The 12,092-nt window shown below is 39.6% G+C and overlaps 1 protein-coding gene across 7 annotated transcripts in view; it reads left to right on the top strand.

Moving 5' to 3' along the window:
* Positions 1–9,911, top strand: part of egg (SET domain bifurcated histone lysine methyltransferase eggless) — a 37,032-nt gene extending 27,121 nt beyond the window's left edge. For all 7 annotated transcript variants that reach the window (XM_087345092.1, XM_087345093.1, XM_087345094.1 and 4 more), the window contains 9 exons: positions 60–227; positions 1,004–1,146; positions 2,421–2,598; positions 3,834–3,984; positions 5,964–6,105; positions 6,869–7,002; positions 7,559–7,633; positions 8,943–9,100; positions 9,528–9,911. In XM_087345092.1, coding sequence (XP_087201218.1) covers positions 60–227; positions 1,004–1,146; positions 2,421–2,598; positions 3,834–3,984; positions 5,964–6,105; positions 6,869–7,002; positions 7,559–7,633; positions 8,943–9,100; positions 9,528–9,734 — 1,356 coding nt within the window. In that variant the 3' untranslated portion in view covers positions 9,735–9,911. The remainder of the gene's footprint in view (positions 1–59; positions 228–1,003; positions 1,147–2,420; positions 2,599–3,833; positions 3,985–5,963; positions 6,106–6,868; positions 7,003–7,558; positions 7,634–8,942; positions 9,101–9,527) is intronic.
* The last annotated feature ends 2,181 nt before the right edge of the window (positions 9,912–12,092 follow it).

The raw sequence follows: 12,092 nt of genomic DNA, 5'->3' as shown, positions 1-12,092 counted from the left end.
TGTTTTATTTGAATTTTAAACTCAAAACCAAATTCACATTTTCATTCTTTGCTTGCCAGGACTTATCTTATGGATCAGAGCATGTTGCTGTGCCCTGTGTAAACTGTGTGGACCACAGCATGCCAGACTATGTGACCTACTCAACAAAGCGAGAGCCAACTGATGGAGTAGACCTGAATCTTGATCCTGAGTTCCTTATTGGATGTGAATGCACTGATGACTGTCAGGTTAGTTCCCATTTCATATGGGAAGATAATCTGTATCACATTTGGTTAGGAATTGTTGCATTATGGGTTTTGACGTAAAGAATCAATTATATTCTCATGTCCTGTTTTCATTCCACAAAAACTGGGTAACAGAAGTAACACATGTAGAGCCCCATACAGGTGGAAGGCATTGATATGACAGGGCGCTGTCTGGTGCTCTGAAGGGATTGTTAGTGACCCTGCTATCACCACCTCATTACCATGAGACCTTACACCTTGGCTTCAATGGACCAGAGCCCTTTTCACCATCTGACACATTGCCCCCCTCCAAATAATATTTAAAAATTCAGTCTGTACCTCAAAGAGAGAACAGCATTTCACCATTACAAATATCAGTTGATTTCTGCTGTTTAAGGAAATAATTCCTTTTTACAATGTGAGTAATACGTAGGGCAGTCAAAAAGTTCCCGGAATTGTGGTATAGCACTGTAATGGTAGGACATATGGCAACGCTTACCTAATCACCTTCAAAGTAGGACCCTTGCGCACACACACTTGCTCCATCCATCCTGCCATTGTTAGAAGCACCGGCGGAAGGCTTCATTTGGAAACTTCCGGAGTTCGGCTGTCACATTCGACACCTCGCTGGTTGTTAAAAATGTTTCTCCAGTTTTCTTTAAAAAAAGGTTTTTCATACAAACAACACGCCCACCAGAAAACCACCAGGGGGGCGTGGCCCACACTCTGGGAACCTGTGATCTAAGCAGTAAACTCCTTTTCCCTGTTACATTGTGCAGGATCGAGACAAGTGTGCCTGTTGGCAGTTAACGATCCAGGGAACTGCGTATGGTCCAGGTGGAGTGGTTGATCCTACGGTTGGCTACTTCTACAGACGGCTGCCAGAGCCAGTCATGACAGGAATCTATGAGTGCAACTCGCGGTATGTTTGTTGACATTACTTTAAATCATCTGCTTAGTTCTGCAGAACTGTGATATGACAAAGGTTACACTGCTATAATTATGCACCTGAACCTCACATTCTGTTATGAATGTATCATTCAGATTTCCTGGAAGATCACATTTAATACATGAAAGAATTTTACAATAGAATACAATACAGTGCAATACAATTACAACAGAATTTTCATTCTTTAATAAATGGAGCAAATGCGAAAGAAATGTCTTATTTTCAAACTTCTACATTCAGTTGGAAAATCATATACAAAGGAGTTGCTAACCACTCAACAACAATATTCGGTGTCTAGTATCTGCTGTTCTGTGAATTTACCTCCAGTGTAAGTGAAACAAAGCATCATTTGAAAAGAACATTCAGTGAAGGTCAGTTTTATAAAGATTAACACTGTTAACAGGATCACGTGTTCAAGACTGCCACCACTTTCATTAAATTTCTCTTTTCTGAGCATTAAATGGTTTGATTTGGTCATTTTTCTAGTAATGTCCCCATTATGTCTCATTTTATTTGCAATACTATGTATAGTTTCTCAATTTGGAATTTTAATGTTTAGATATTTGTGCTGGAATCTTGTCCTTACTTTTCTTGTAGAACCACTTTTCACATAGGTATCGTATATGAACAGTCATTCCAATTGTATTTCGTCCACATGGCATTGCAACATGTAAAATAACATGATAGAGTGAACGCTCATCATGCAGATCAGGTATGGTATCGGGAGTTAAAGTAACATGAACCTCAAGAGATATGAATGGTGTGACCCACAACACCTGATCTGCCTTAAAGTCTTTCTGTACTTATAAAGTACAAGTGCTAGTGTTCCTATATGTACCTGAAATGTATGACTTGAATTTTTAATTTGTTAATATGAGTGCATATGTAACGGCTGTGCTTGATCAAATGATTTAAACCATATCTACTCTGTTTGTCTATGAGCCGGGATAGCTCAGTCAGTATAGTGACTAGCTACGGGCTGGACGACCGGGGTTCGATCCCCGACGGGGGCAGAGGATTTTTCCTCTAGCCTCTGCGTCCAGACCGGCTCTGGGGCCCACCCAGCCTCCTCTACAATGGGTACCGGGGTCCTTTCCCGGGGGTAAAGCCGGCCGGGGCGTGATGCTGACCACTCACCCCCACCTAGTGCCGGGGTCAAGGAAGAGAGGAGCTATACCTCCACTCACCCCAAACGCCTACATGGCGTATAGTGGGACAAACTTTACTTACTTACTCTGTTTGTCTAGGTGTAAGTGTTCTCGAACATGCCTGAATCGAGTGGCTCAGCAGCCTCTACAGCTCAAACTGCAAGTGTTCAAGACTGAGAATCGAGGCTGGGGTATTCGCTGCCTTAATGATATTCCCCAAGGAGGCTTCATCTGTATCTATGCGGGGCGGTTGCTTACTGAACAAGGAGCAAATGAGGTAACCCATTGTTTAAGTACTTTATAGTTGTTGCTTCTGCGGTATTATTGGGGTACATATGGCTTGATTTCCAGGTGAGACTGGCTATCATGGTTTTCCTTCCCTAATGAGGAAAATCAATATTTCTAAATGAAGCAGCCTGTTTCCATACTCATACTTTGAAAACTTAAAATTTTGTAGTATGTTATGGTTCACTGAAGACATACCTCGGTCAACATGTTACTACTGGCTAATTATAAAATGATGTATGAGGTGAAGCTTTTGTGGCAACTGAAGTTGATTGAAATACTCTCGGGCTACAAGCAGCATTAGGTGGCTGAACGGTGAACAAACCATATCTTCTGCCAACGTTTCGAGAACAATCTCCATTCTCATCTTCAGGGCTGCCGGGCAACCAGTCCGTTCCTTTGTTGCGCGCTAGCTGATGGGAACTCAGTCTCGAAACATTGGCAGAAGACATGGTTTGTTCACTGTTCAGCCACCTGACGTGGCTTGTAGCCCGAGAATCTTTCATATTATAAAATGTTTTAATGCAATTTTTTTTCTGCCATGTTTGTATAGTTTGCACTTCAAGTAAAAGTCTGAAGATGGACTCATACATATGAAACATGTGGCCCAGTGTACAGTAATATATAGTGAAAAAGTGTGTGAGAACATTATTTTGTTATATATATGAATCCCTGACAAAATAGTAAGCATAGTCTAACGTATTGTTAAAAATAACTAACTTCATAGATCAGAGTCCTTCTTGAAAAGCTAATATTATTCTCAGCCGGTGAAGAAATTGCCCACCTTTTAGGGAATGTACATGTTAATTGCTGTTTCATAAAAGCCCTCCATGGTATCGTTAAATCTCTGGGCAAAAAATGGAAAATATTTTGTTTTGGTTTGTAAGGTTATGCAGCAACACTTCATTTGTGATAAGTAAGGATACTTGGTGTCAGAAACATTCAATCCTTTTTATGCTCTTAATGCTCGGTGCAGACGGCTGTGCTGTGCCCCTGCCAGATGTATTTTTTCATTTGCCCAAGAGTGAAATTTTTTGTAATCCCACTAAAGTATGAGATCTATGGTGTCTAATCACATTTATTTTACCATGTGAAGTAAAATTACACTGTGAAGCAAGTGAAAGTCTCTACAAATAGTGTCATCTTACATGTACATGTTCTAAAGTGTCATTTCCTGTCAAAATACTGTGTTCAGTTGGAAGTAATTTAAGAGCGACTGTTACACAGGAAGGCAAGAACTATGGAGATGAGTATCTGGCAGAACTGGATTATATCGAAGTGGTGGAGAAGTTAAAAGAGGGCTATGAGAGTGATGTCGTTCAAGATGACAGTGATTCACCGTCTGAGGAGAAACGTGGCAATGAGGCCAGGTCTAAAGGTAAATTAGAATTCCAGCTCTTGCTGGTATATTGTGCTTTCCTTCTCTTTCTTCATGCCAAATAGCATATTCAATCCCCTTGACAATGAATTAAAACCACACCTCTACTTAACTGATTTCTTGCATTGCAATTCTCACTAGGACTTTCCATCATTTGCACAAAACGACTGAATCTGTTTTTGGGATGATTAATTTTTAAAGGGTTCTAGGGATGGGGGAGGTTGTAATGGTTTGAATTTTCAGTATATTTATCATATATATATGCTACATCAATGCTGGTCCTATGGATGGTGATGAAATGTGAGTAAGAAGTCATTTTATAACCGTGATTTGTGACAGTGGTCCCCAGTGCGGTGCCTGCGGTCGCCAAGGCGTTTTTTTGAGTGCCCGTGTTGTTACGGAAAGAGGTTATACTGAATAATGAAGGCTGTTCAACCATGAACATTATAAAATCAAAGCGCAAATCTTGACTTACTGACGGCCATCTTGACGATTGTTTGCGAGCAGCAACATCATCCAACACTCCCAATTTTGAAAAACTGGCCGATGAAATGCAGCGCCAAACATCACACTAACTTCCCATTTGAGTAATAATAATTGTACTTATAAAACTACGTATTTTTGATTGCATGTTTTCTTGTATCATTAAACGTCGTGTTGTTTTGAATATTATTTGGTGTCCATATCTTATTTGTCCACAGAAAAGAAAATTTGGCTTTGTTAATTGGTTGGTGCCCGCCACGATCTCATAAACTCTCAAATGTGCCCGTAGGCACAAAAAGGTTGGGGACCACTGATTTGTGATATAATGCAAAAGAATATTCATACAATTTTGACATGCCTAGTACCAATACTCTTATCTCCTGTAGAAGTACAGTATTGTTATGAACATACATTATGGAAACTGCAAATTATATCAGCCAGCTGTGATTACATTACCCAAGAGTTTCTAGTTGCTTCTAGAGCCAGCGAGAAGTGTGTTACAGACCTGTAGATGTGTAACACCAGTGGTGTTTGAAATCCTATCAAAATAAATAGAAGATCTGAGAAGAATTTGGAATCTATATGATTCTCAAACAGTTACTAGACCTTTATAGGGCGGTGTGCTGTGGTAAACAGTTCCGTTGTGTGCTGGCATGTCAGTTATGTGTCAAGAGTGATTTAGGTCGGCTGTGGAGAACAGCGAGAGTTTATTGTCGACTGAGTGGGAGCAGTGGAGCCAGACATCCATGTTTTATCAGCTCATATAATTTTAAGAAATGTTTGTTAAGTTCTGCATATTTTAATCACAAGTTCCAGACAAGCTATTTTCATTCTGCTCCTGTCCTGGCAGTTGTGGAATGAACATGTTTGAGACATGCTTCATTCCCAAATCTTTAGCTAAAAAGGTGTTACTTGAGCCATAAATAATTCCTACCTATTCACCTATTTCAAGAATAGTCAGTGTTCTGTCATTTGACTAGCTACCAATTGAATTGAGATTTGAGGTTCTCACAGTGAGAGGTATGAAGATGGCCGCCTTCAGAGTTGTTGCACCATGCAGTCTGGCATAAGTTTACTGACATTTCATAGATGCTTGTTGATGAAGGCAGCAGGCGCCTCTGAAATGTCAGTAAACGTCTACCAGACTACATGGTGCAACAGCTCGGAAGGCAGCATCTTCTAGCTACAGATCCATTGTCTATTGCGACAAAATCATTCTGACTTTAAATACTGGCTGCAAAAGATTGAAGCATGCCTGAATGTGCAGTAACATATCAAGATTTGCACTTTGCAGTCAAGTTCCAGCCTGGTGCAATTTATCTGACATTTGAATTCAGCCTCAATGCTTTCTCATCAGACCTTGTACTTAGTTCCTTTTATGTCTGAATGTCTTTCTGAACCATAACCTGTTAAGATACTCTTTCATTTCTCCTCCTATATATAATTGAAAGTTGTTGAAACACTTAAAACAGTTAAGAACAAATAATTGTCTCCAGCTGATTCAGACTTAAGTGAAGAAGAGGAAGAGGAAGAGGAAGGTGAAACAAGTCAAGATGCAAGAGATTCTGATGAAGAATTCCAGCCGGCTCCTTGGGAAAAGGATAAAGGAAACCCTCTGCCTGAACAGAGCTCTATTCGGTAATTAATTCCCTCTTTATCTTCTATTTCCGGTTTAACAATGTTTATACATTTTCTGGTACCCTTTTACGGGTCCCAACTTTCCGTTGGCTTGATCTATAGACATTTTGGTAGGACTCCTTGGACGAGGGATCAGCCTGTCACAATGCCTCTACCTGTACACAGGACAGCACAACACGGACAAACATCCATGGCTTGAGTGGGATTCGAACCCATGATCCCAGCGGCACAAGGCTCATGCCTCAGACCGCGCGGCCACTGCGGACCCCACTCCCTCTTTATATTGTACATAAAAATATTTTTATGCTTTTATTCTGTGAATATGTAAAGGTTATGAGGACATTGGCATTGCACAGATACATTTGCGAGGTGAATATCCTCTTCAACCTCTTTGGTTGTTACTGTGTCATGTGTTGGGATGGAAGTCCATTGTATTTTAGTTTAATTCTATTACTTATTTTCCTGCCCTTGTGTTTATTCTTGTAATACAGGCTGAAGAGGGCGTATGTATAGCAATCTGTAATCAACTATGAGTTGAGGCTCTTGAAAATTTACATTGTATGCATTAACAATCTGTTCAGAACACTTATAGACAAGTCACATGTGGCACTTATGATGTTTGGTTGCAGCCACTGATATTATGAGCAAATATGTGCATTACGTTGACCCAGTAATTGTCATGTATGCTGAACAAATCTGTGTGGAAAGAAGAAAAACTTTCAAGTGGTTAATTATAATACTAATGCTCAGTTTACATTTCCAGAACACGGCTGAGGAATCGGAATTCTCGTCATGGTTCTTTTGATAGTCAGAATGATCCAAAGGATAAAGAATCAGACACAGGGAAAGAGAAAGAAGCGGACAGAGATTCAGATAAAGCTAGTAGTGAAGATAGAGGTAAGACTTGTGAAATCCTAGAGAAAAACAATATAAAATACTTTTTGTTTAATCACCATAATCTTAAAATTTGTTTCATAACTGCGTCTCATACCTTTTTATATATTCTGTTTTAACTAGTACCTCTTTTCTTAACGTTATCTATCGTTTCAACAGCTGGCGACACTTAGGTTAATGCTTAACCAGTGTTGTACAGTCTCATAGACCACAACAGAAGCAGTGTCTTATTTTTGTTACCTATCGTTATATGTCTCATGGAATTTCCTTCTGTTATATGTTAGAACATTGTGTGATATGTACATTGACCTTAAAATGATTATGCAGAAGAAAATATTAATTGTGGCTGTAGCTTCTGTTTGGTAACTAATTCTTCTGGTATATCTCAAGAAATGTTTCTTAGAAGCACATGTATGGCTAGGGGAGGGGCAGTTTGTGTGTTTGTAAACCAGTCACCGACAGTTCTTCCTGGCCAAGCACAGGCCTGCTCATCTCACAGGTGGCTTTTGCCGCTGACATACGGTTATGATAACTGGGCTTCTTCTGGTTTTGAATGCAGATTCAAGGAAGAAGGCATCTCAGAGCCTGAGCAGCATTGACCACATGTACAGTGATGATGAAGATTCACAACTGTGTAAGATAATATTTCAGATTATGATTTTCCTGTAATAGATGTCAGTGATTTATTTCATGGTAATCAATAGGCCTGTAGTAAAATTGCTTGGCATCAGAACTAAAATCCAAAAACAGATTATGCAAGGGAGTTTATACGAGAATGTTAACTCTTTAATTTGTAAAGTTTATTGCCATGGCAGACTCTAGGAAGCGAGGCTTTTTCGCTGTTTTGACAGTCTCACTAAACAAAAGTTTGGGACATAATATACCACGTAATTTGCCGCTGTCTTCTTCGCATAGTTCTAGATTAATAATAATTTCCGTCACTTTTACAATATTGAGTGCCTGGGTTTTCTTTACCCCATGCGTCTACGAGATATTAAATGGCATGAAATATGTTTCTTTTTTCTTCAAAGAAAGGGTTTCACTTTTAGCAGTTCAAGGTCAAAGGTCTGATTGATTGGCTCTTCGCTATTTCCCCCCCCAAAATGAACCTGTTATGCATATAATTTGAAAGTGCATGTAATCAGTTTTTGAATGCACTTTGATTTAGCTCTCTATACCTAATATGACCAAAGTTACAGCTATTATAAGGTGACATTTGTCAAAAATTTCTGAATTTTGGAAGTTTTGGGCCACCACTATTTTTGAGACTAGTTTACTATTTTGGAGCACTCATAATCTGTATGGATGTTTGTATCTGTGATACCTAATATTTCTGTGATTTTCATGCATGATGAGCTGTTTGTATGAAATACATCAGCAAGTCATCATTTATACAATTCCATCCATCTATAGACAGGTGGATAGCACAGGTGTGGGCTTTGAACAGTAAATGTTTAATATATTTAGGGCCACCTGAGGGTTTGTCACAGTAATCCTGCTGACCAGGAAACACAAAGGCCAAGTTTTGATATAGTATTAAGATTTCTGTCTTCTGGGTTGTTGCGCTGTGTAGTCTGGTCAATGTTAACCAACGTTTCAGAGGTCATACTGCCTCCGTCATCAGGGCGAATCCAATTGAACATATTTACCTTGTATTAACTATTTTAGAAGTTAAGAGAACTGTCTGAACTGTATAATACATGTTCTGTTCATAGAATGACTCATTTGTGGAAATGCGAATATCACGTTTGAACATGAAGTTTTAGTCTGGTAACTCCGGAGTATTAAGAAGACATCACTTTAAGTTTTTCAATCTATATCATTGTTCAGCATAGAACCTTATAAAACACAGGTTGCTGGGCAGCAGAAAGCACATTGTTATCTATTATAAACAATAATTCTGCACTTCCAGTCTCGATGTTGTTTTTTTATCTGTGTTATAGTACGCCTTCCATCACGGTTTGCTGTTGTGTCAGAGCCAAAAGAAAGCGATAAAAGCAAGAGACCCAGAAATCAATCTGTTCGTGAATTTTTTGGTAATGAAGAATACTGCTACATCATGGATGCCAAGAACAATGGAAATATTGGGCGGTACCTCAATGTGAGTCTGTTTAACACATTTAGGACCTACCTGTAGCTCCTGCACGCTTAAAAAACTTTTCATAAGAAAAAACGTTCTGACCTGATCAGCATACCTGAGTGATTTAAGGGCTTGAGTGTTGAGGAATATCCAAGGATCATTTTGTAATATTTACATTTACACATTTTGTGGTTTCCAGCCTAGTGTTATTACAGAATGTCAGTCACAGAAGAACTTGTCTCAGTGTAACTTTGTCCACCACAAATCCCACATGGCCTGGTTGGAATGGGAACTGAAAAACAAACCTTGTCTTTTTTGGTAGAAATAGGGTGCGATGAATGACTTTTTACGTGGTTATAAAGTTATTTACTTATTTCACTCTAATAATGGATCGTGAAATGGACAAAGAAATCTGTTTTGAAACTTGTGTTTAATTATTTTGTTTCAGCATTCATGCAGTCCAAATGTGTTTGTCCAGAATGTGTTTGTGGACACCCATGACTTGCGCTTCCCGTGGGTGGCATTCTTTGCACTGACATACATCCATGCTGGAACAGAATTGACTTGGGATTATAACTATGATGTGGGGAGTGTTCCTGGTAAAGTGCTCCACTGTTACTGCGGGTCTAATGATTGCCGGGGCCGACTCCTCTAAGCTGTTTATATCTCTGTGGACTATCTTCCTCACTGCTCAGGAGAGTTGGCTGTTAGAATGAGTTGCTGTTTATTAAGACATCCATGTTGTATAACAGGTCATGACAAATATAATGGGTCAGAAGTTGATTTTATTCATGTTTATAGCACAGAATAATAAAAAAGTAGCTAACATGTACATTGTGCCTCCTCACTGAAAGAAATATTCACATATTATCTCATGTGGTTACAATACATCTTCTGTGTCTAGTTCCCAGACAAAAGTGGGGCTGGTTCTTTTTTCCATTCAGATGTTTTGTTCACAAAAAAAAAATGATACATGGGTAGTAAGGACATCGGTCTGGAAGTAAATGCAGAGCAACATACCTCTTTTCTTTTCAGTAAAATATGATTCACCATTTACGTATCCTTTCTTTAGAGGGGCAGCTGGATGGTCAGCCTCTCTTCGCCTTGTGTACTCTTCCACTAGTGGTTAGTCTTTTATGCACTAGGGACTCCAGAACACTTTGTCTGAACTTCATATGAGATACATACAGTAAATATGAATTCACGTCCGTGTGCCTGAAGAATATTTTCCTATATCACTTTCTTCATCCTTCTCGTAATGTGGTAAGAAGCAATGTAGTGATCTCTGCTGTGAACCCTCCAGTATGTTTAGCACAAAATAACACCACATTTGGTTTCTTTGTGGGAGATTCAAGTAGTTAGCATTTGTTTCATCTCATTTTTGCTTCGTGAATGAAACATACTGAGAATCAAGACTGCGTGTTCCTCCAAGGTAGAGCAAGTTTGCCATTCTTTCTGAGCATAAGCACATCTGCCTAATTTCCCAATTTTGTTCTTTTTCAGGCTTTCTGGCATTACTATTGCTCATGTTTATACCCAGTAGCTCATCAAAAGGTTGTTTGGTAGTCTTTCACAAGAGGGAGCACATCTGTTTCACTGATCGTGTAGTTTTCAGTAGATCAGGGACCTCATTTTATTTTAGCAATGTGTGGCTTGGAGTTACATATACAGTCTATCCATTAGATCTGTCAGACAGTACGAACATTTAGTTTTAATTCAAACTTTACTGCTTCATAGGATCGTGTATTTTGCAAGACAAGTCTCCGCTTTAAGAACTTTGTGCTTTCATTGGCAGCTGTAGTGATACTGGCTAACTAATAGATCTGTGATCTGATCTTGTCTAATACAGATTGCTATCGGCATCACTTTTTTCATAATCACAAGAACTAAAGTCTGGTATATTATTAAATTTAAAGCTGTGTTGTCATCATCATCATCATCCTGTCAAAGATTGAGCCCTTGGCTTGTTTCGGACAGTTGCTCAAATTGTCGATCAATCATAATAGTCTAGAGCAGGGGTTCTGACCCTATTTTGCTGGCGTACCACTAAATCTAATTTAACACATTAAATGTACCCCTTATCAAATGTGTTCAGTGAAAACTTATTTATGTTAATGTTATCATTTGATTTTCTTGCTTAGTTCACATACCACTCAACATTGGCTCACGCACCACCATTGGTAGGTGTACCATAGGTTGAGAAATGCTGGTCTAGAGCACCAACATTTTGGGAGCCATCACTGTGTCTGAAATGTTGGATATTTGCTTGGGATTTAAGTTGCTGGTCACCCAAAGAATTCATAACTCATAAATAATTGCTACTGACCATCTGAACAGTGTCCATGTAAATATCCAGTTTACTATGGTGACCGAAAGATACAGCCATCTTCTCTTCTTTCATATAAACATCTACTGTAAACCTCGTGGCTTGCTGGGACACGATGTTTATGGTAAACTCATGCGTAATAACCTCTTCCTCATTTCTAACTCCCACCACCACCTTTCCAAGTAACAGGCTGTACTTTCCGCGCTGGTACACAGGGCAGATCCCATTGTTATTGGGAAAGTCTATATGATGACCTGGAGGTTCTGAAGATGACTAAGCAGAATGGCTACAGTGCCCAGCAAATGTGAGAGGCTCTCAGTCCACTGAGTAGAGTCACCCTATCCCCAGAGAAATCTGTCTCGGTCACCTTCCCACCCTTCATGACCACAACCTTCTATTGCATCAGCAGTCTGCTCTCCAGACATAATATAAAGTCTGTGGGTCTCTCCCTGAGGAAGGTTTCCAGTGTCCTTCATCCCGTGAAAGTCAAAGTAATTGGCACTCAAGACTCCTGAAATGTATAGCGTGCCGTGCGGGCATGGTCACATCTACATTGGGCAGACCGGCCATTCCATTGGGACCAGGGTCAAGGAGCACCAGCATAACATCCGTCTTGAGCATCCAGACATCGACCATGGTCAAACACCATTAACCTGGGCGATTTCGACTTCAAGATGCCGTCCCATC

This window comes from Zootermopsis nevadensis, unplaced genomic scaffold, assembly GCF_977971745.1.
Source record: "Zootermopsis nevadensis isolate Lab colony 2312 unplaced genomic scaffold, Znev_1.0 Znev_ptg000008l, whole genome shotgun sequence".
Lineage (NCBI taxonomy): Eukaryota > Metazoa > Arthropoda > Insecta > Blattodea > Termopsidae > Zootermopsis > Zootermopsis nevadensis.
The sequence above is the reverse complement of the archived record's forward strand: the minus strand, read 5'-3'. Positions and strand labels throughout refer to the sequence as shown.